The 23334-nt window shown below is 44.0% G+C and overlaps 1 protein-coding gene across 1 annotated transcript in view; it reads left to right on the top strand.

Annotated features, from left to right (window-relative positions):
• The window catches only part of ANXA10 (annexin A10), a 43280-nt gene that overhangs the window by 8275 nt on the left and 11671 nt on the right, over positions 1-23334 (top strand). The window contains exons 3-5 of the mRNA XM_088837640.1: positions 10487-10600; positions 15062-15152; positions 16122-16201. Of these exons, the coding sequence (XP_088693766.1) occupies positions 10538-10600; positions 15062-15152; positions 16122-16201 (234 nt within the window). The 5' untranslated portion in view covers positions 10487-10537. The remainder of the gene's footprint in view (positions 1-10486; positions 10601-15061; positions 15153-16121; positions 16202-23334) is intronic.

Here is a 23334-nt window from a genome sequence, read left to right on the forward strand (position 1 = left end):
ACTTTACGTAATCATGCACTGGTTTCAAAGCAGGTGCCATTAAGGATTTCTCTCCTTTTTTGTGCAGTTAAACCACAGATTAAAAAGGAAAACTCTTCAGTCCAAAAGGACCTGGAATAGCAAATACTTTTTGTCAACTGACCATTATCAATGAAATACCATCATAAATCTTTCTAAGACTAGTTCTTGAAGATTTAGTCCCTCTCCAAACCCCAGGCTCTGAACAACCACAGTACACAAAACAAAGGTGTTCTCTGCTTTAGAATGAATGACGTCTAAAAAGCCACCACTGCTCATGAAATGAGCTGAATTAAGCCGTAGGAGGAAAACAGTTGTTGTTTTTTTCCTAGGTAAAACTCCCTTTTCTTATGTTCCTATGATACCCAGAGTAGTTTTCCTTTGAAAGAGACATAAAAGCTATACGAGTTGCAGCATCAGTCCCCCAATATTGCTGTAATATGCATACTGCCGTAAGAGAGGTCATTCTCAGTAACTTCTTATCCCAAAAGATTACATACATCTGTGCTTTTCATAGATGAGATTAACTTAGGTAAAAGCAATACTTTTTCACTCTCTACAAAATGGCCCTAAAACAGACCAAGAAAAAACAAAGAAACGAGGTGTTTGCACCTTCTCAGACACCAGATCCTCCAGGGAAGAGCCCTGACCAAACGCCCAAGGTCTTAGAGTGGTCAGACCCCCTGTGCTAGGGCCCCAGGCCTCCAGAGAGCTCGCGGACCCTCAGAGGAGCCCAGTGGGGCCCTTTGGCTCTGAGAGACCCCATCAGGGCAGTTACGCAGTCTCCTAGTCACTTTTACTGCCGCGGGTCCCTAGCTCACATGGTCCTGATATGGGCATCACCACGTGGTACCCCGATGGATGTGGAAATGGTTCCCCCCAAGCTGCCCCAGGACCTTACCCTCGGTATCCCTAAACTGAAGGCAGGAGGAGTCCAAACCTAAAACTCCACTGTCTCGCTTTAATACCGGAGCATTAACCTCGATTCCCCCGCAAAATACCCATCTGTGCCCCGAATTCAATCCATCCTCCCACCCCTCTCACCAGTGCCCAGCGTCTGCACTCTGACCCTCACGCTGGGCTGGCCACCTCCCGCTCTGCCCACTGCAACCAGAGGAGGCCCTGCAGGTCTGCAGACTGCCCGGCTAGGGCTCCGTGCACTCCCCCTGGCCCTGCACACTCCACAGACACCCCCCAAGACGGCACCACATCCTCTCCTGCCAGCGCACAGGCCTGGCTCCCTGCCCCCCTCCCCACCAGGTGTGAGGACTGACCTTACCTCCCGCCCCTCAGCCTTCACCTCCTGGAGTCAGCGACCGGGTCCAGCCAGGGTCTGATACAGAACAGGAACTGCATTCACTGAAGTCCACTCTGCCTGTAAATAAAAGGGAGCGGAAAAATCCCGTAGGGTACACTTAACAGTTAAAAATACAGACAAACTGCCTAATGTCCCTTTTCCTTCATTTCTTCCTCTGGCTGCCCCTGGCACCCTCCTGGACCCTGGGGATGGCTTCCTGACAGCCCCCGCTGCTCACATTCAGAATGCCTTCTTGCACCTGGACAAGGCTAGTTTTCCGTTCCTGTGGGAGAGTTGATAGATTTCCTGTATGTTAACCATTGATTTTTATTAACATGAATAACAAAGATGAGAGGAAATTACTCTCTTAGCTGCTGAATAAGGTACAGTTCTGGGCATATTCCATAAATACTTCTTACAGTTTGATACTTTACATTAGAGACGAGCTGCTGACACTAGTCCTGAGACACACGAGAGAAGCCTTGGAACGCCGCCGAAACACTGGTCAGTGTAACGAATGTGGTCACTCCAGACCCTGACCCAAAGCAGTTCTCCCCAGGGCAGTGGAAGCTGGGACCCAAGATGCCCCTGGTCTGGGGGGACTGCCCCAGCTGAAGGGCTGGGCAATCTGACAGTGGTTCCTAGAGGGGGCAAGTCCCCCTGAAGTAATACTCCAGGAGACGGACTGGTGCAGCCACTAGGAGAGCAGCATGGAGATCCCTTAAAAACAGTTACCATGAGACCCAGTAACCCCACTCAGGGCACGCATCCCAGTGTCCACAGCAGCATTATCAGCCAAGACGCGACTATTATATGTAAGACAACCTAAATGTCCAATGACAGAAGGATGGATAAAGAAGATGTGATATGTATGTATGTACCATGGAATATTGCTCAGCCATAAAAAATGAAATAATGCCATTTGGAGCAACATGGACTTAGAGATATTATCAACCAAATGAAGTAACAGAGAAAGATAAATACCATGTGATATCACTTAAACATAGAATCCTTAAAAATAATACAGATGAATCTACATAGAAAACAGAAACAGACTCACAGACATAGAAAACAAACATAGTATCAGAGGCAAAAGGTGTTGGGGGGATAAATTAGGAGTTTAGATTAATAGATGGATACCACTGTAAATAAAACAGATAAACAACAACGGTTTACTGTATAGCACAGGGAACTCGACTTAATATCTTGTAGCAACCTCTAACAAATCACTCTGCGGCATACTTGAAACTAATACAACATTGTAAATCAACTATGTGTCAATATAAGTAAATACGTTTTTTAAAATTTTACTTACCACTGCACAGTGACAAAGCAGCTTGCCCAGGTGTTTTTGTAATGTAATATACAACTTCCTGAGTGTTTACACGATGACTATTGGGGTGGGCAGAATTAAGACAGCTTCTCAGTCACACTTCACACAGGTCTACAACATGGCTTCAACAGCAAGCATCTTTTTACAACAGCAGGAAAAGTGATAAAAGCTAATATTCCAACAAGCAGACTGCTGGCCATCCTCCTGTGTCTTGCCCTGAGTGCACACAATTAGGTAAAGGCAATAGGAAGAAAGAAACGGGGACTCCACATCACTTTTAGTTTAAGTGGAGCTGGCGGAGCTGCTTTGACACGACCCACCTGCAGCTCCAACAGATCCGCTTGAACAGCAGCTGCTCACCAGCCTAGTTTAGGCCCAGGCTGTGAGGCCCACGGAGTCCCTTTGGGGCGAGTCTTTGGCAAACAGGAAAGAGCAGCAGTCAGGCTGGGGAGAGGCACCCTGCGAAGACTGCATCTGAAAAGCTGTGTCTGCCCCTCCAGAGTGCATTTAAGACACTGACTAGACAACGCAGTTGAAGGCTCCACTCTGAACTGAGAAGTTTGGCTACTACAACGTGTTCAGTTCAGTCCAGTCGCTCAGTCGTGTCTGACTCTCTGCAACCCCATGAATCACAGCACGCCAGGCCTCCCTGTCCAACACCAACTCCCGGAGTTCAATGTTACTAAGTATCTATTCTGCCTAATGAAAGTACTGTCTTCTGATGTCCTGAAAAGCGAGCTTGCCAGGTGGTGCTAGTGGCAAAGAACCCGCCTGCCAATGCAGGAGACTTCAGAGATCCAGGTTCGATCCCTGGGTCAGGAAGATCCCCTGGAGACGGAAAGGGCAACCCCCTCTAGGATTCTTGCCTGGGAAATTCCAAGGACAGAGGGGCCTAGCGGGCTACAGTCCATAGGTCGCAAAGAGTCAGACACGACTGAAGCAACACACACACGCACACATATCATGTTAGAGTGAACTAGTGCTCTGGAGAAAAGATGAAGCCTGGTGATAGATAGAGTGCTGGGGGCCGGGGCATATTGTAAACGGTGACAGCAGGCTCTATGAAGGAGATCGATGGCACGGACAGCAAAGTGACAGGAATGGGAAGTTGGAGCCCTGAAGGAGGGGCCTGCAGACCCAGGAGCTGCAAGGATAGCAGCGGCAGGAGGTGAGGGCAGGGATGTGACCACCGCGGGCCCGTCGAGCGCCCTGGGGACCGTCCCATAAAACACTTGCACGTTTGCTATATTCCGAGCTGAGCTACACAAAAGTAGTTGTAATTCGTCCAGCAGTTTGGAGTGGGGAAGGGCCTTTCTGCAGAGAAGTGACTAGCTGATGTGCACGTTCCAGGGTCGCCTGTCAGGGGTGCTGGGAGGGCAAACGGGAGGGCAGAAGCGGGCACACTGGAGGCCTGGGCACTGACCGCAGGAGCGACGACCACGAGAGGCCGAGGCCGCAGCGGTAACTGGGCATGAAATCGTCAGTTTGGGACGCATTCCTAAGTTAGAGGCCATGGATCGCTGACAACTGGATACTGTAAAGGCTGTGAGAAATACAAGGGAACAGACAACTAATGAGGTGGGGAGAAAGAAAACAGAGGGGCGAGAGGACACAGCTAGTACCCGCCATTTTAAATCTACAGCAAATTGTCTAATAGTTTTTGGGAAAAAAGACCTTTTGAGTGCCTCATACCAGCCAGAAAACATGTTAAGGACTTCACCTGAGAAAACAAGGTCAACGCTGAGGTGGGAGCTGTCCTCACTGTACAGACCGGACGGGGCGCACAGGCGAGCCACCCACCTCGCAGCTGATGCTCGGCCTGGACTGAACGCAGGCCACCTCCCGCCCGGGCGCCACCGGCAGTCTTTTTCACCGAAGTGCCCCAGCCTCCTCGAGGTCCCTTATCAACTCCGCGTGCTGCAGCCGTGCGCACACACGCAGCCGTGCGCACGGCGCCCCGGCCCGCGGCTCCCCAGCGCCGTCTAGCGGCCGCGCCGAGCCCTCCAGGCAGTGGAACCCGCGCAGGTGTTCAGGGTCAGAGCCCACAGCGATCGCGGGGGAAGTAAGGGGAAGATGCTGCTACGAATTTTCGGGAGGGGACCCCAGAAGTGACTGAAGATCAAATGGAGGATTTTGGCATGCCCAAGCCACTGCCTGTATGTTTTACGTTTAACCAGTAAATTCAGGGCTTTCTCCTCCCACGTTCATTCCTTCATTCTCCAACTTGTTACAGGCTCATTTATACCGGGTAAACACCATAAACTCTGCACATCTGACCACTCAGCATTCGGCCAGATTTGGGAACATTTGTGATAAGGCCGTTTCTTGTTTAGTCGCTGTTATGTCCGACTCCTTTTACCCCAGGCGCCTCTGTCCATGGGCTTTCCCAGGCAAGAAGACTGGAGTGGGTTGCCACTTCCTTCTCTGGACATTTTCTGGACCCAGGGATCAACCCCACCTCTCCTGCATTGCCAGGAAGATTCTGTAGCGCTAAGCCACCTGGGAAGCCTGAGACCGACTTGGGGGGCCATCAGTTCAGTTCAGTTCAGTTGCTCAGTCATGTCCAACTCTTTGCAAACCCAAGAATCACAGCACGCCAGGCCTCCCTGTCCATCACCAACTCCCGGAGTTCACTCAAACTCATTTCCATCAAGTGGGTGATGCCATCCAGCCAACTCATTCTCTGTCGTCCCCTTCTCCTTCTGCCCCCAATCCCTCCCAGCATCAGGGTCTTTTCCAATGAGTCAACTCTTTGCATGACGTGGCCAAAGTATTGGAGTTTCAGCTTTAGCATCAGGCCTTCCAGTGAACACCCAGGACTGATCTCCTTTAGGATGGACTGGTTGGATCTCCTTGTAGTCCAAGGGACTCTCAAGAGTCTTCTCCAACACCACAGTTCAAAAGCATCAATTCTTCAGTGATCAGCTTTCTTCACAGGCCAACTCTCACATCCATACATGACCACTGGAAAAACCATCGCCTTGACTAGATGGACCTTGGTTGGCAAAGTAATGTCTCTGCTTTTTAATATGCTATCTAGGTTGGTCATAACTTTCCTTCCAAGGAGTAAGCGTCTTTTAATTTCATGGCTGCAATCAGCAGCCACAGTGATATTGGAGCCCAAAAAAATAAAGTCTGACACTGTTTCCACTGTTTCCCCATCTATTTCCTATCAAGTGATGGGACCAGATGCCATGATCTTACTTTTCTGAATGTTGAGCTTTAAGTCAACTTTTTCAATCTCCTCTTTCACTTTCATCAAGAGGCTTTTTAGTTCCTTTTCACTTTCTGCCATAAGGGTGGTGTCATCTGCATATCTGAGGTTATTGATATTTCTCCCGGCAATCTTGATTCCAGCTTGTGCTTCTTTCAGCCCAGTGTTCCTCATGATGTATTCTGCATATAAGTTAAATAAGCAGGGTGACAATATACAACCTTGACATACTCCTTTTCCTATTTGGAACCAGTCTGTCGTTCCATGTCCAGTTCTAACTGCTGCTTCCTGACCTGCATATAGGTTTCTCAAGAGGCAGGTCAGATGGTTGGTATTTCCATCTCTTTCAGAATTTTCCACAGTTTATTGTGATCCACACAGTCAAAGGCTTTGGCACAGTCAATAAAACTGAAATAGATGTTTTTCTGGAACTCTCTTGCTTTTTCGATGATCCAGCTGATGTTGGCAATTTGACCTCTGGTTCCTTTGGGGGAGTCATAAATTCATGTAATATGGTCATTCATCTAGTGTGATAAACTCAAGGGTGGAGCTGCAGTGGCAGAGAGACAATCAGCTTCCCTGAGGGCCAGAGGAAGGCTTGCAAAGACTTGCTGATTCTACCGTTCACATCTGCTGCCCTTTGAACCTTCGAGGCATGGCACTGGATTTAATTTCTTTTTTTACTGGGGTATTAGGACAATAATAGTTTCATAAATTGAAAAGTCTTCTTTCACCCTCTGCTTTCTACACAATATTGTGTAGAGATGATTTTACTTCTACATCAAAATGTGTCATAGATTTTATGAAGTGACTCCACTTGGGTCTAGAGAGTAAAGAGGGTAGATTACTTGTGAATCCAGTTTTTTTGTTGCTGTTGTTGTTTGTTTTTGTTAATATAAGGAAATTTAGATTGAGTTCGAAATTCTCCTTGACTCTATTTTGGTAATTTGTGGCTGACAACAAATTTATAGTTTTCAGCTAAATTTTAAAATATAGTGGTGTATCTTTATGTTTTTCTCCAGATATACGCCCAGGAGTGGGATCATAGGGTCATATGGTGGTTGTATGTTTAGTTTTCTGAGGAGCTTCCCTGCTTTTCTCCATAGAGGCTGCACCAATACCTATTCCCAGCAAGAGTGCAGAAGGGCTCCCTTGCCCCCACAACCCCCCAGCAAACTGAGCCTGGCTGTCACACAGCCATGGGCAGTCTCTAGGGATGCAGCAGCCAGGTGGCAGGAATGACCTACAGGTGTTGAGTGCAACCTCTCCAGCATGTATTATTTTAGGCTTTATGATGATGGCAAAAAGACATGTGCATCCCCGTGTTCACAGCAGCACTGTTCACGATAGCCAGGACATGGAAGCAACCTAGATGTCCATGGACAGAGGAATGGGTACAGAAGATGTGGTATGTATATGGAATATTGCTCAGCCATAGACAGCAATGAAATAATGCCACTTGCAGCAACATAGAGAGACCCAGACAACATTATGCTTGTGAAACAAGTCAGAGAAAGACACATGCCGTATGATATCACTTATATGTAGAATCTGAAACATGACACAAATGAACTTATCTACAAACCAGAAACAGACTCACACGCACAGAGAACAGACTTGTGGTTGCCAAGAGAAAATGCGGGGGAGGGAGGGATAAATAGCAGGATGGGATTAACATATACACATCAATAGACGCAAAATGGACAAACAGCAAGGACCTACTGCATAGCACAGGGAAATTCAGTCAATATTCTGTAATAACTTAAGAGATAGATTATGAAAAAGAACATATAAATATAAACATATATATACATATATCTGAATCACTCGAAACTAACACAACACTGTAAATAAATTACATTTCAACTAAAAATATATATATTGGTATAAATGTGTTTATAATATTCTCTTTTTTCCTTTAATATCTGTAGTATTTGTGTATGTTACTCTTCCGTTCCATTCCGTTCAGTCGTTCAGTCCTGTCCGACTCTTTGTGACCCCGTGGACTGTAGCCTACCAGGCTTCTCTGTCCATGGGATTCTCCAGGCAAGAATACTGGAGTGGGTTACCATTTCCTTCTCCAGGGGATCTTCCCGGCCCAGGGATCGAACCCGGGTCTCCCACATTGGAGGCAGACGCTTTAACCTCTGAGCCACCACACTGCCAATATTTTTGCATTTTCTTTTTTCTTGTCAGTCTAATTAGAATTTTATTAACATTCAGAAAATTAGGTTTTTATTTCATTGACAGTTTTAGTATTTATTAATTTTCTATTTCATTGAATTATGATCTTATTCTCATTTCCTCCATTTTTTAAAATTTAAAATATATGAATATATATTTCATACATGTGTAATGCAGTTACATTAATCCATCACAGTCTGCATTCCATCCTGTCATTTCCTCCCTTGTTATCCTGGATTTAATGTATTCTTCTCTTTCTAGTTTCCTTGAGGTGGAAGATTAGCTCATTGACTGCCTGTTTCCCTTCTAATATAAATATTTAAAGCTCAAATGTATGTTCAATCACTGTCTCAGCTGCATGGCACAAATTTTGACATGTTACATTTTCAGGTTCATTAAATAAAGTATCTGGGCCTCTCCAGATACATCTTTATTATCAGTCGGCAGTTGATGTTGCTGCAGTGGGAGAGTAAACTCGCCTAGAGACAAGTCATGAGCCAGGCTGAAGGAAGCGTGGCACCCTCGTGCTGTTCTGACTATTGGAAGGATGCCCACAGGCAGCTAGAGGCAGGGACATGTGAGGGATTAGCTACATGACTGTAGAGGCGGACAGGCCAAAATCCACAGGCAGGCCAGCTGAGACTCGGGCAAACTGGAGGCTCAGAGAGGGTGGGAACCTGGTGTCAAGGACCGGCTGCTGGCAAAACTGTTGAGGGAAAGTCTCCAACTGACTGAAGGAGCCTCACCCACATTGTGGAGGGCAATGCGCTTGACCTGAAGTCCACTGATTTAAATGTTAATCATCTAAAAACACCTTCACAGAAACATCTAGAACAATGTTAATGGCCCAGCAGAAGTGAATGAAGTTAACTATCAGAAGCGACTTCTGAACGCCCATCCCAAAGCAACTTCTCCCTTGTCTGACTGTCTCGTGTCCCTAAACCTGTAAGGCCATTCTGATCTCTTATCTGAATTTTTAGAACCCTCTTGAATGACTGTTTAGGATCTTATGACGTGAAAAATGATGATCAGAACCTTCCAAAGTATTAGTTCACATTTTCACTTACTTTATGTCTGGGATGTTTATGGATGTGGATCCTCCTGAAAATAAAGATTGTGTGTTGTTTTTCTCCAGCTCCTACCATCTTGTCTGAGAAAAAGTAGAAATAAAAACCCACTGAGTCCACTGCTGTCTTTACTTCACAATGATGTGCTGAGCTCATGTGGGCAGGAGAACAAAGTCTTTACCAGCTCACGTGTTCACGATGGCTTTACCATTGCTTTTGCCTGCCTCCTGAGAGCACACCATCACTGTTTGTTACAGAAATTAGAAACAGTTGATGGCAAAAGACGAGGGAGTTGCCTGGCATACCAGCTCCATGAGCAGGCGATCTTATAAGTCTTATGTATACACCAAGACCACCCACAACTCCAGATATTAAACAAACTGCCTTGACCTGAGCAAAAATTCAATAGATTCTCTGTGTTGCCAATTAGCACCTTGTGGGTGATGCTTTTCTTTGCTAAAAAAGAAACACAGGAAATATACTGCCAGATTATACCAAATAAAATGAAAATTATGACAATTTTGTTTTTTACTGTAACAAAGTTTATTGTGCCTTATTGAATTATCTTATAATTATCTTATAATTCATCTCATAACTAAACTGTTATATATTTTAACATATAACTGAATATATACTGTACATTTTAACAAGAAATGGTACATTTGAGAAATCTTTCAGATATCTTTGCAACCCTAAAAAACATAAATTGCACATATTTTATGTTTTTAAACATCTACTCTATATGAGTAAAATTAAAACTAAATTAAAACCATCAGCTTCATGCCTTTATACCTGTATTTCAAGGACAAAAATCTAGCATGCTTGTTTTTCTTTTTCAGGTGACTGAAGAAAGTTCCCAGACTGCTTACTTAACTCCTTTACTCAAGCTTTTTGGCAACAGTATAACCAGGAACTCTTTACTAAAAACACTGCTATAATGATAAAACAAAATGCATATTTTCTTTAAGGGCTAATATTTGATTAATTCCACACAAAGCTATTATACTCCCTACTGAAATGCTTTCTGTTTCAACTTTTATTTATTTTAAGCTTTTCAGATTTTAACTTTTATTTATGAGCTCAGAAGAGGGGTGGTGTTGGGATTAAAGAAGGATCATGCTTCTGGGTTTGTGTAACCAGAATAACCATCCAGATGGCGTCTGGCGTGGAGGTATGACCACATCACTCATTCTCAAACCCTCAAGTCCATCATCTCGTGTAACCCACCTCCACACGTGTAAACCCAAACCAAACTAGCTATTCTGTGAAGGGGCAAGGAGAAGGGAATCCTTCTAGAAGGCTTTCTGCAATCATCCCGTTTTCCCCGCAAACTTGGAAGTGGTGTAATGCAAGTATTTTCTTTCCCTTCACAGGACCTGGTTGGGGACCTGAAGGAGAAGCTCTCCAATCACTTCAAGGATGTCATGGTCGGCCTCATGTACCCCCCACCCTCGTATGATGCCCATGAGCTGTGGCACGCCATGAAGGTAGATCGGGCCACCCTGTGATATGCCACGCGTGATCAGGGAGGGGAGGGGGCACATCAGCCAAGAAGAAACAAGAAAAACGCTTGGGTGACGGGGCTGTCATGAAAGGAGGGAGGCCTCCACAGCCCAGCAGCAGAATCACTTGACTCGAGCAAACTCAGACCCATGACCCGGCCCCGTGGAGAGCTGCCAAGAGGAAAGAGGAAATGAGCTTCTTTGGGGGCTGTTTGCATTTGCCTCTTCCCCAGTATGACTTTTGGCTTCCCTGATGGCTCTGCTGCTGCTGCTGCTAAGCTGCTTCAGTCGTGTCCGACTCTGTGTGACCCCATAGACTGAAGCCCACCAGGCTTCCCCATCCCTGGGATTCTCCAGGCAAGAACACCAGAGTGGGTTGCCATTTCCTTCTCCAATGCATGAAAGTGAAGTTGCTCAGCCATGTCCGACTCTTCGCGACCCCATGGACTGCAGCCTACTAGGTGCCTCCGCCCATGGGATTTTCCAGGCAAGAGTACTGGAGTGGGGGGCCATTGCCTTTTCCACCTGATGGCTCAGTGGTAAAGAACTCACCTGCCAATGAAGCAGGCACATGTTCGATTTCTGGATCAGGAAGAACTCCTGGAGGAGGGCATGGCAATCCACTCCAGTATTCTTGCCTGGAGAATCCCATGGACAGAGGAGCCTGGCAGGCTACAGTACATGGGGTCATAAAAAGTAGGACTTAACTTAGTGACCAAACAGAAGCATCAGCCTGTTTGTCTTCCTGTGTTAACTGGAAATGTTAGCATTCTTGTGAATCTCTTTAAACTGTTGAATAAACTGGGCTCATAAAGTAATGAGTCAGTAATGCTGAAGCAGAGACAAAACCTAGATGACATCTATATTTTTGTGACCCTATTCAGACTTAAATTGAAGAAAGTAGGGAAAACCACTAGACCATTCAGATATGACCTAAATCAAATCCCTTATGATTATACACTGGAAGAAGTAAGAAATAGATTTAAAGGACTAGATCTGATAGATAGAGTGCCTGATGAACTACGGACGGAGGTTCGTGACACTGTACAGGAGACAGCGATCAAGACCATCCCCATGGAAAAGAAATGCAAAAAAGCAAAATGGCTGTCTGAGGAGGCCTTACAAATAGCTGTGAAAAGAAGAGAAGCAAAAAGCAAAGGAGAAAAGGAAAGATATAAGCATCTGAATGCAGAGTTCCAAAAAATAGCAAGGAGAGATAAGAAAGCTTTCCTCAGCAATCAATGCAAAGAGATAGAGGAAAACAACAGAATAGGAAAAACAAGAGATCTCTTCAAGAAAATTAGAGATATCAAGGGAACATTTCATGCAAAGATGGGCTCGATAAAGGACAGAAATGGTATTGACCTAACAGAAGTAGAAGATATTAAGAAGAGGTGGCAAGAATACACAGAAGAACTGTACAAAAAAGATCTTCATGACAAAGATAATCACGATGGCGTGATCACTCACCTGGAGCCAGACATCTTGGAATGTGAAGTCAAGTGGGCCTTAGAGAGCATCACTACGAACAAAGCTAGTGGAGGTGATGGAATTCCAATTGAGCTATTTCAAATCCTGAAAGATGATGCTGTGAAAGTGCTGCATTCAATATGCCAGCAAATTTGGAAAACTCAGCAGTGGCCAAAGGACTAGAAAAGGTCAGTTTTCATTCCAATCCCAAAGAAAGGCAATGCCAAAGAATGGTCAAACTACCACACAATTGCACTCATCTCACATGCTAGTAAAGTCATGCTCAAAATTCTCCAAGCCAGGCTTCAGCAATATGTGAACCGGGAACTCCCAGATGTTCAAGCAGGTTTTAGAAAAAGCAGAGGCACCAGAGATCAAATTGCCAACATCCGCTGGATCATGGAGAAAGCAAGAGAGTTCCAGAAAAACATCTATTTCTGCTTCATTGACTATGCCAAAGCTTTTGACTGCATGGATCACAATAAACTGTGGAAAATTCTGAAAGAGATGGGAATACCAGACCACCTGACCTGCCTCTTGAGAAACCTATATGCAGGTCAGGAAGCAACAGTTAGAACTGGACATGGAACAACAGACTGGTTCCAAATAGGAAAAGGAGTACTTCAAGGCTGTATATTGTCACCTTGCTTATTTAACTTATATGCAGAGTATATCATGAGGAACGCTGGGCTCAAAGAAGCACAAGCTGGAATCAAGATTGCCGGGAGAAATATCAATAACCTCAGATATGCCGATGACACCACCCTTATGGCAGAAAGTGAAGAGGAACTAAAAAGCCTCTTGATGAAAGTGAAAGAGGAGAGTGAAAAGTTTGGCTTGAAGTTCAACATTCAGAAAACAAAGATCATGGCATCTGGTCCCATCACTTCATGGGAAATAGATGGGGAAGCAGTGGAAACAGAGTCAGACTTTATTGTTTTGGGCTCCAATATCACTGCAGATGCTGACTGCAGCCATGAAATTAAAAGACGCTTACTCCTTGGAACCTGCTGCTGCTGCTAAGTCACTTCAGTCGTGTCCGACTCTGTGTGACCCCATAGATGGAAGCCCACCAGGCTCCCCCGTCCCTGGGATTCTCCAAGCAAGAACACTGGAGTGGGTTGCCATTTCCTTCTCCAACCTAGATAGCATATTAAAAGCAGAGACATTACTTTGCCAACCAAGGTCCGTCTAGTCAAGGCTATGGTTTTTCCCGTGGTCATGTATGGATGTGAGAGTTGGACTGTGAAGAAAGCTGATCGCCGAAGAATTGATGCTTTTGAACTATGGTGCTGGAGAAGACTCTTGGGAGTCCCTTGGACTGCAAGGAGATCCAAACAGTCCATTCTAGAATAGATCAATCCTGGGTGTTCATTGGAAGGACTGATGCTAAAACTGAAACTCCAATACTTTGGCTACCTCATGCAATGAGTTGACTCACTGGAAAAGACTCTGATGCTGGGAGGGGTTGGGGGCGGGAGGAGACAGGGACGACAGAGAATGAGATGGATGGATGGCATCACCAACTCGATGGACATGAGTTTGAGTGTACTCCAGGAGTTGGTGATGGACAGGGAGGCCTGGCGTGCTGTGATTCATGGGGTCACAAAGAGTCAGACACAACTGAGCGACTGAAGTGAACTGAACTGAACTGAAATTAGTCCTTTACCAAAACTACTGCACAAATGTAGCAAAATCTTGCTTCTAAAGGATCAGAACAATTATTTCTTACAGGAAAGTCATGAAAGAAACTGACTACAGATTTGTCAGCGGTAGGGAAGGGGGACAGATGACTTTTCACATCTTTCCAGATCTTTCCAAATGCTGAATGAGACACCTGCAGAGATGCTGCAATCACACCAGGGGGATGCTTGCCAATGACCTGACTCCCCCATCTGGGAACAACACGAAAAAGGAAAGGGAGAAAATTAGGGGACCTGGGTCATGGCCATCGTATTCACAAATCAGCATTGTTGTTTGTTTTAGTCATGTCCGATTTTTTGCCACCCCATGGAGTGTAGCCCTCCAGGCTCCTCTGTCCATACGATTTCCCAGGCAAGAATACTGGAATGGGTTGCTAATCCTTCTCCAAGGGATCCTCCCAACCCAGGGATCAAACTAGCGTCTGTCACTTGGCAGGTGGTTTGTTTACTGCTAAGCCACCAGGAAAGACCAGTAGATCAGCACAGGCCTTATACAAAATATGAATTTCAACAATGTCTTTTTAAGTGTTGCATATGTCAGTCCATACCTCTTGCAAAATGATGTAACTAAAAACCTAAGGAGAAAGTCCTATGTCGATGTTTAGATGAAACTGTTATATTTTTTCAGTGTCTCATAAAACGGTATGGATTTCTGAAGCTCTCTGAAAAAGGTGTGTTGTCTTTCAAATAACCATCAAGAAGGAATATCCTATGACTGGAAGAGGCTGCAGAGAGTACCCAGTCCAATTCAGGCAAATGGTACAAAACTCCGCACCTGGGGAGAGGTGGGGTGAGGTCTCTGCACCATTCTTGGGGAATTAGAGACCCAGAATCAAGTACCAGTCTGCCCAAGAATTCTAGCAGCAAAGAAAATGAGTGTCATGAGTGCTGTTTAAACGTCTTTCCCCACATGATTTAGAGATGCCCATGTTGTTTTGTTTTATGAAGGAACTCATTTCAGAGGATACTATCTTCCTGAAAAGCACACAGAGAAGGAAGCGGCAACCCACTCCAGTGTTCTTGCCTGGAGAATCCCAGGGACGGGGGAGCCTGGTGGGCTTCCGTCTATGGGGTCACATAGAGTCGGACACGACTGAGGTGACTTAGCAGCAGCAGCAGCAGTAGATACCGAAGCCAGAGCGAAGCAGGCCCGTCTTTACCCTGAGCACACGCCCGCCCTCCGCTCCTCCCGGAGCACCAGGGCCGCATCCGTTCTCCACAGGGCTCGTCCCCGAGCAGGTGCCTTCATGTGTCTCTTGCTCTGTCCTTCCAGGGAGCAGGCACTGATGAGAACTGCCTCATTGACATATTAGCTTCAAGAACAAACGGAGAAATTTTCCAGATGCGAGAAGCCTACTATTTGCGTAAGGAAATACACATTTGTACATATGTTTTACTCATCATAAACTTTGCATTTTTCAAATAACAGACAAAATATTCCAGTTTATATATTTTAAAGAATTATCTAAGACAATCACGTGTGAGATATCACTCATGCAGGACTAATGAATTGTCTAAGTAGAGTTGGTGATTAGGACACTAAAAACAAAGCAATCCCAAGATAATTAAGTGAAGCAAAGTTTCCAGGAAAATAATGATGAGTTTCGACGAGCTGGACTTTAGTTCAGGACAATAAGCACTCAGGACAGTGGCTCAGGGAGGACCCTGTCTCTCACCCCAGAGGGACAGTTATGAAGACAGAACAAAGAGAAGTGTAAGGATCACTCAGTGAACTCTACAAATACAGGAAACAACTTCACTTTTCATAAACCTCATAATCAGTGAGTCCACCTCAGAATCTGATTTTTATGCATTTTAAAAGTGGAAAGGCTAATACTTTCATATTCAAAAAAGCTTTAAGACCTTAAGTTCCATTGCATCACGTATCATGTGACATTGAGTGTGAACAAAATGTTCCAGACAATCAGCTCCATTGCACTCAAACAAAAACAACACTTTCCCGGGGGAGAGAATTAAGACCCTTCACTGAAAATATTAAGACGAGACAAAGACTTGGGGGCCCACTGGGCCAGGCAGTGGTCAAAGGAAAGAGAAGACAGAGCCCTGAATTTTAAGGGTTATAGAATGTGAAGTGATTCTCAATGTTGGTTTTCAATTTTGGAATAGAGATAGTATTTTTGCAAGAAAGCAGACTTGGGCCTGTGTTATCGTTGGGGTCAGTTTTGTTGGGTGGACTGTTCATGAGCCTCGTGAGTAGAAGGTGGTAGAAGACCAAGAAATGTCACCCTGTGGGAACAGCATTGACCTCTGTGAACACAGGGAGGCGCGGCTCTGTCGTGACTAACCTTCCACGTGGGTGTGCTCTCCCCCAGAATACAGCAGCGACCTGCAGGAGGACATCTACTCAGAGACCTCAGGACACTTCAGAGACATGCTCGTGAGCTTGGTCCAGGTAGGAGCTTCCTAGATTTGCTCCACTTTGCACTACTGAAAAATAAATATGTTTTGTTTTAAAAAAATAGGGCAGGAAACTCCAGTAATAACAGTAATTTACTGAATGCCAGTAAATTCAAGGCACTACAATGGAGACTTGGGTTGAATATAGAGACAAACAAGTATGAATAAGACACCATCTCTGTCCTCAGAACAATCTAAAATGATCATAGCTATAGATAAATGCATAGCTGATTACATAACGAGGGGGTTAACAGCCTGACAGTATTCAGTTACAGTTAGTAGAACGTGCACACCCTCTAAGGCACCGGGAACCCAGGACCCACCCAGCTGGTGAACAGTCAGAACCACCAGATGAAATACACTAAACGGATCCAGGAGCCTCCCGTACACCTTTAAATTAAGAGATTCTGGTTTACTGAAAACAAAAACTAGTTTTCCCTCCTTAGTACAAGTGTTAATCATTCAGTCGTCTCTGACTCCTCTGTCCATGGAATTAACCAGGCAAGAATACTGCAGAGAATTTTCATTTCCCTCTCCAGGGGATCTTTCTGACCCAGGGATCGAACCTGTGTCTCCTGCATTGCAGGGGGATTCTTCACCATCTGAGCCACCAGGGAGTCCTCCATACCAGCTCTTTATGTCTGTAATTCCATCTTCTGCTTGAGTTTGTATTGACCGAATTGTTCAGACACCGCCTCAGTGTCTGATGACATGGCGCAGGAAGCCAGAAGGTTGAACTTAGACGAGCAAAGTTGACACCATCCGTCTGTGTCATCAGTCAGATTGCTGACCAGCCATCTTCCAGCAGGGAGCAGTGGATGGAGTTTCTGATGTTCCAGCCCAGGTTATAGAACTTACCGGATGGAAGAGACCAAGGGACATCAGGTCAGGGAAAGCTACAGAACCTCTCCCGCCCATTCGGGAAAATAGTCACAGTGTTAGTCGCTCAGTCGTGTCCGACTCTTTGCAACCTCATGGACCATAGCCTACCAGGCTCCTCTGTCCATGGGATTCTCCAGAAAAAAAACACTGGAGTGGGTTGCCATTTCCTCCTCCAGGGGGTCTCCCTACCCAGGTATCAAACCTGTGTCTCCCACACTGGAGGCAGATTCCTTGCTGTCTGAGCCACCAGGAAATTCCATGGTAGACAGACCCATACCCATATACTAATAATTTCTCTTTCTCAAACTGCAGGTTCAAATCGTTAGCTTGGGAGATTTCTTTCTTTTTTTTTTTTATTCTACAAAACTTTGTTTTTAAAAAATGGGCAGTTTTACGTAATACTTTGCATGAGAAAGGTAAAAATTAAGAATTATTTCTACCCTGACTAGAACTAGTATGTGTATAGAAAAGAGTTAAAATGAGAAAAAATTATTGATAATGATTTTTTCCTTTAAAATGCCAACAGCAGTGTGCAAATTTAAATAACTACTTTATTTTTCTTCTCAGTCTTCAATTTTGTCATCTTTCTCATCCAGGGTAGCTTCACATATCCAATCAAATGTGTGTTTATTGTGATTAAAAGCTTCATATTGTACTTCACAATATTTGGTATCATTTAGTTAAAAAATGAATAAATACATCAGCCTGATCGTAACACCAACTGAGAATTCCATTCATTGCCAAGTACCAAGAATTTTAATTTTTTAAACTTTTTTTGTGCCCAAGTTACTGTCATTTTAAAATTAGGAATAAAGAAATCCAAAAGGAAAGGTTTCTGAGGAAGCCAAGGACTAGCTGCTCCAATGGAGGAGAGATTGGTGATGGGCTGGTTGGCGTTTTCAAATTGTTCAATTGAAAAACAAATGGCATAGAGATAAGCAAATCCATTGACCTTACAATTAAAGTAAAACTTTCCATTTGTAAAAGCAAAATCAAATATTTTTTAAAGTGGATTAGCACAGCATGGCTGTGTACCTCACGAAACTGCCCATATCAATTTATCAAGTCCTATTCTGAGGATTCTACTCTCTAGGATGATAACATTAATAGAAAACACAGAGCTTGGCTTTACATTGCCCAACAGGAGGCTTCTGTGTGAGCTGCTGTGGAAGTAATAATAATAATAAGCAGCTCAGTAGTGTCCAACTCTTTGTGACCCACATGGACTTACAGTCCATGAAATGCTCCAGGCTACAATACTGGAGGGGGTAGCCTTTCCCTTCTCCAGGGGATCTTCCCAACCCAGGGATTGAACCCAGGTCTCCTGCATTGCAGGCAGATTCTTTACCAGCTGAGCCACAAGGGAAGCCCAAGAATACTGGAGTGGGTAGCCTATCCCTTCTCCAGTGGATCTTCCCGCCCCAGGAATTGGACTGGGATCTCCTGCATGCAGGTGGATTCTTTACCAACTGAGCTATAAGCCTATTTAAATTTGTGACAGAAGTTGAGTCATTATATGAAAAAAGTTTTTAATAATCATTATTAATATTAAAAATAATCTCACTTGGCAAAGCGTCAATCGAATATTTTCTAACTTATCAATGTTGTAAGATTAGTTACAAGATTCTCTCAACTTAGAAGGGTCATCATTTCTTGGCTTTCCAGGACTGACACTCCATAATGTAAATTAAAAAGACAGTTTCCAGTCAGAAATTCATATTGGCGTTAGTACTGCCCCAACAAAGTAAAAACAACAGTGCTGTTATAAATCCACAAGTTGCATCTTAATAGCAAACGTACTTTATTTTCTTAGTATCCAAACAGAAATGTACTTCAATTTGTTAAAGGAAAATATAAGTAGGGTAAAGGTGCGTTTCATAAGGACTGTTTTGTGTTCCTCTAGGGCTGTAACTCAGTCCAGACTCTGCTTCCAAGTCTGGCTCCTTTTCTCTCTGGTCCATGGTTGACCCCAGCACATCCCACAGTGACACGGCGCCTGTTTTTTCCACATATAAGTGATACCATGCAGTGTTTGTCCTTCTCTGACTGACTTCACTCAGTTGGACAGTCTCTAGTCCATCCATGTTGCTGTAAATGGCATTATTTCACCCTTTTATGGCTGAGTAATATCCCATCGTGTGTATACACGTCTTCTTTGTCCATGCATCTGTTGACGGACACTTAGGCTGTCTCCGTGTCCTGGCCATTGTGACTAGTGCTGCAGTGAACACTGGGGTGCGTGCATCTTTTTGATATGTATATATGTATAACTGAATCACTTTGCTATACACCTGAAATGAACACAGCGTTATAAATCAACTAAACACCACCAACAAAAAGTCTAAGGCAAAAAACCAAAGATAACTGCTGGTCCGCATCTCAGAGCCAGCCGAGGGAAGCATGCTGATGGCACCTCCTCCCTGGAAGCTCAGATGGGCCCTGTGGCTGGGCGGACACTTCACGTCTGCTGAGTAAGAGCCCAGCCTGAAAACAGGGAAGCACAATGGTAAACGGGATTGTTTCCACCCTGTCTGACTCCTCTCCACTTCTGTTTCTGTTTGGTGAAATTCCAGTGATCAAGTGCGCTGCCTCTCAGAATCTCTGCCCTTCTTCAAAGGCTGAGCTACAAACCTCCTAAAAGTAACTGATACTGAAGAATGAGGATTGCAGTGGATTTTTATAAAGCAAACGCTCTATATTTCAGGCAAAACACACAGTTCTGAAAATTAAAAGAGAAAATAAGTCACAAAGGGAAAAAATCAGTGCACAATATTTTCCCTTGGCAAAACTGCAGTTCCTTTTTCCTGAAATTAAACAATAATGCTTTATTTTTTATAGAGTATACATGTATATGCAATAATAGTATCTGTATAGACATACATATTTTGAAATAACACACAATTTGTTTTATCACTGGCTTTCACCTGATTTTAATTATGACTTTTCAGGATAAAGTATTACTTCTAAAGTTCAATTTCTAGAGTTGGAACTTAAGTGTGTACGTGTTTAGCCTTAAAATAGCTTTTCAGAGCATTAAAATTGCCCTTTCAACATAGAATATAAAAAATGAGGAGAGTTCTAGATTTTATAAGAAGCCAAGGAAAATTAATAATGTGTACTTTAATGTTACATATTTAGGAGGTTTCACAGTATATTTCCCTTAAAATGTAAAGCACACATTATGAGTGTAATACAGATTTTACAGAATTACTTAACTCATAATTGAAACTGGATGTAAGAAACTTATAAAAGACATAGTATAATATCCTTTACTAATAGTTTTTTTCAAGATCAGGAGTCCTGTGTAATGCTTAGTAAAATGTATAATTTCTCATAAATTTTTTAATATTTTGAAATTTGACCACTGGCTTCAATTTCTATATTCATGACTCATTTTGGAACTCCTAGTTTGGGATTTGAACCAGTAAACTTAGAGGACTGGAAAAATATGAAAAGTGAGTTAGGGAACTGAAGAAGTCCAGCATGTCCGCTGCCCACGATCTCTGGTATACCGCATGCCAGAGAATCTGTCTGGATATTCACAGAAAGGAAATGGATTGCGTCGTACAGGTTTGTGAAACTGAGAGTAATAGTAACAGAGACAATGAAACACCCAGCTCACTGAGGCTGTCACAGGACCGAGACCCTTCTCTCCCCCAGCTGGGGTCCGTGTTCTCTCTGCCCAAGCTCTCTCCATAGACAGATGATAGACAAATAGATAGGTTAGGTAGATTCCTTAGATAGTCAATGATCGGTGATAAATGATAGACAGAAAATAGACCCAAGCTCAAACTCATGTCCATCAAGTCGGTGACGCCGTCCAACCATCTCATCCTCTGTTGTCCCCTTCTCTTCCTGCCCCCAATCTTTCCCAGCATCAGGATCTTTTCCAGTGATTCAGTTCTTCGCATCAGGTGGCCAAAGTATTGGAGTTTCAGCTTCAGCATCAGTCCTTCCAATGAATATTCAGGACCTATTTCCTTTAGGATTGACTGGCTTGATCTCCTTGCAGTCCAAGGGACTCTCAAGAGTCTTCTCCAACACCACAGTTCAAAAGCATCAGTTCTTTAGCCTCCAATTAAAATAAATAAATTTATTTAAAAAAGAAAACAAAAACAAAAGCATCAGTTGTTCAGCCCTCAGCCTTCTTTATGGGCCAACTCTCACATGCATACATGACTACTGGAAAAACCATACCTTTGACTTTATGGACCTTTCTCAGTGAAGTAACATCTCTGCTTTTTAATATGCTATCTAGGTTTGTCATAGCTTTCCTTCCAAGAAGGAAGTGTCTTTTAATTTCTTGGCTGCAGTCACCATCTTCAGTGATTTTGGAGCCCAGTAAAATAGATGATGGTAGGTAAAAAGTAGAAATATAGATGACAGGCAGATGGATATATTAGATTCCTTAGATACATGATGGTAGAAGGGAGAGAGGTGGAAAGCAGGTAGAGATGACAGATACTGTTTGTAAAACAAGCAGGTATCATCTGTGTATCTTTTCCTCTCAACTCTGCTATAAGTCAATATGTGTCCTTGGGTTTATCATTTTGCTTTCTTGAGATTCCAGAGATGTACTCCTTAAATTAAGGGTCATGAAACCATTCTTCTTTCTGTTCCCTCCCTGTGCCCATGTTGTAAAATTCTTCAACAGTTATAATCACACCCCCCTCCTCCCTGTGCATCTTCACTTTCAGAATCAAAGGAAAGACTGTCCATGGACATTCAGACACACGGGTATTTTTGTGAATTAATAGAGTGGGGATTGGAAGCTTGAAGGTATTTATGAAATGTGAAGTGTTTAAATTATTGTCATATTTTCTGGGAAAGAAGAGCTTTTACTTAATCTACAAAGAATTTTCCAACAGGGCTATTTCTAATAAGAAAACCACTTGACCAGAACACATTCTCCTTGAAAATGAATGTCAATCACTGAACTGATTCACAGCACTTCCTCTGCTCTGCTTCTATTAAACCAGACTTATGGGAGATCTAATTATCTGTCAAATAATGAAGAATTAGTCACTTAGAAGTTACTTAATCTGCATGCATGATCACACACAGATGACAAGTGTCTCCACAGAGAGGAAGAGGGGCATCTGCCAGGAGCCCCCCGTGCTGATCCACGGGCACCTGCCCTGGGGCCTCTGGGGACATGCTACCTGCAGCCCCCAGGACCAGCTGCAGCCACCGTGCTTGCTCCTGACACTTCTGGCCAGACTTGAACACCCTTAATTTCTTCCTGTCACGTGTTTATTCTATTCCTAACCCAAATGCCTGTTTATGCCATTTCTCTGGCATTTGCATCCCCTAACAGGCTACTGTCCTAACTTAGGCTTTTTATGTGACCAAATCTTCTTGGTGGGAAAAGCTACTTCACACATTAGCTGATTCACATTTTCTTAATCTACCCAACTGTTTAAAGTGCTTTTGGCAATTAATTGCACAAAGAAGTACACTTATGGGCCCTATTTCAAGTTAAATGTCCAAAATTCTTACCTCTCAAAAAAATATCAGATGCACAGAACTGCGGAACATTCTTAAATATTTCTCACAACTTAGCTACATTGTGTGATGGGAAATCACTAAAAACACTTCAGTGATCCAGAAAATCTTCCCATCTCTACTAACTGATGTTTAACTTCTGTGACATCAAAGGTATTTCTTTGTTTTTCTTTCTTTTGTGTAGTATTGATTCAGTGAGTATTCATCAAAAGCCTTCAGTATGCCAAGGACGACTGGTAATTAACAAAAGAGGCAAGGACCCCATCTTAAGAAGCTTGCATTTTAGTGGGGAGATTCAGACAGGAGAAAGTTAGTAAATCGGTGCATTTCCCAGCATGTTAGCTGATGAAAAATACATCAGGGGAGGGGACGGTGGGTCAGTTAAGATGTGCCACAGCTGTCAGAGCAAGTTCCACTGAGAAGATAATGCTCACCTGGTTATTGTACAGCCCTTTCTCTGTTTCAGTTTGGTCAGAAGCAGGTAACCTCTCATGATGGTCTGGCCTCACCTTTGCTCTCACTGACGAATCCTGTCATGTCCAGCTGTGTCCCACACACAGTTCCAGCCACTCTGGTCTGCCTCATGGCCTTGGGCTGCCGGAAGGGTCTGCCTGCCGTGGCCATGGCCATGGCTCCCAAGGCATGGGAGCCCCTCCACCTGTCAGGCTCCCCTGTGTGCTTCTCAGCCAGCAGTCAGCGTTCTCCATCAGGAGAGAGTGAGACACTTGGGATCCTTCACGG

This window comes from Moschus berezovskii, chromosome 7, assembly GCF_049115385.1.
Source record: "Moschus berezovskii isolate FMDL1 chromosome 7, NW_MosBer_1.0, whole genome shotgun sequence".
Lineage (NCBI taxonomy): Eukaryota > Metazoa > Chordata > Mammalia > Artiodactyla > Moschidae > Moschus > Moschus berezovskii.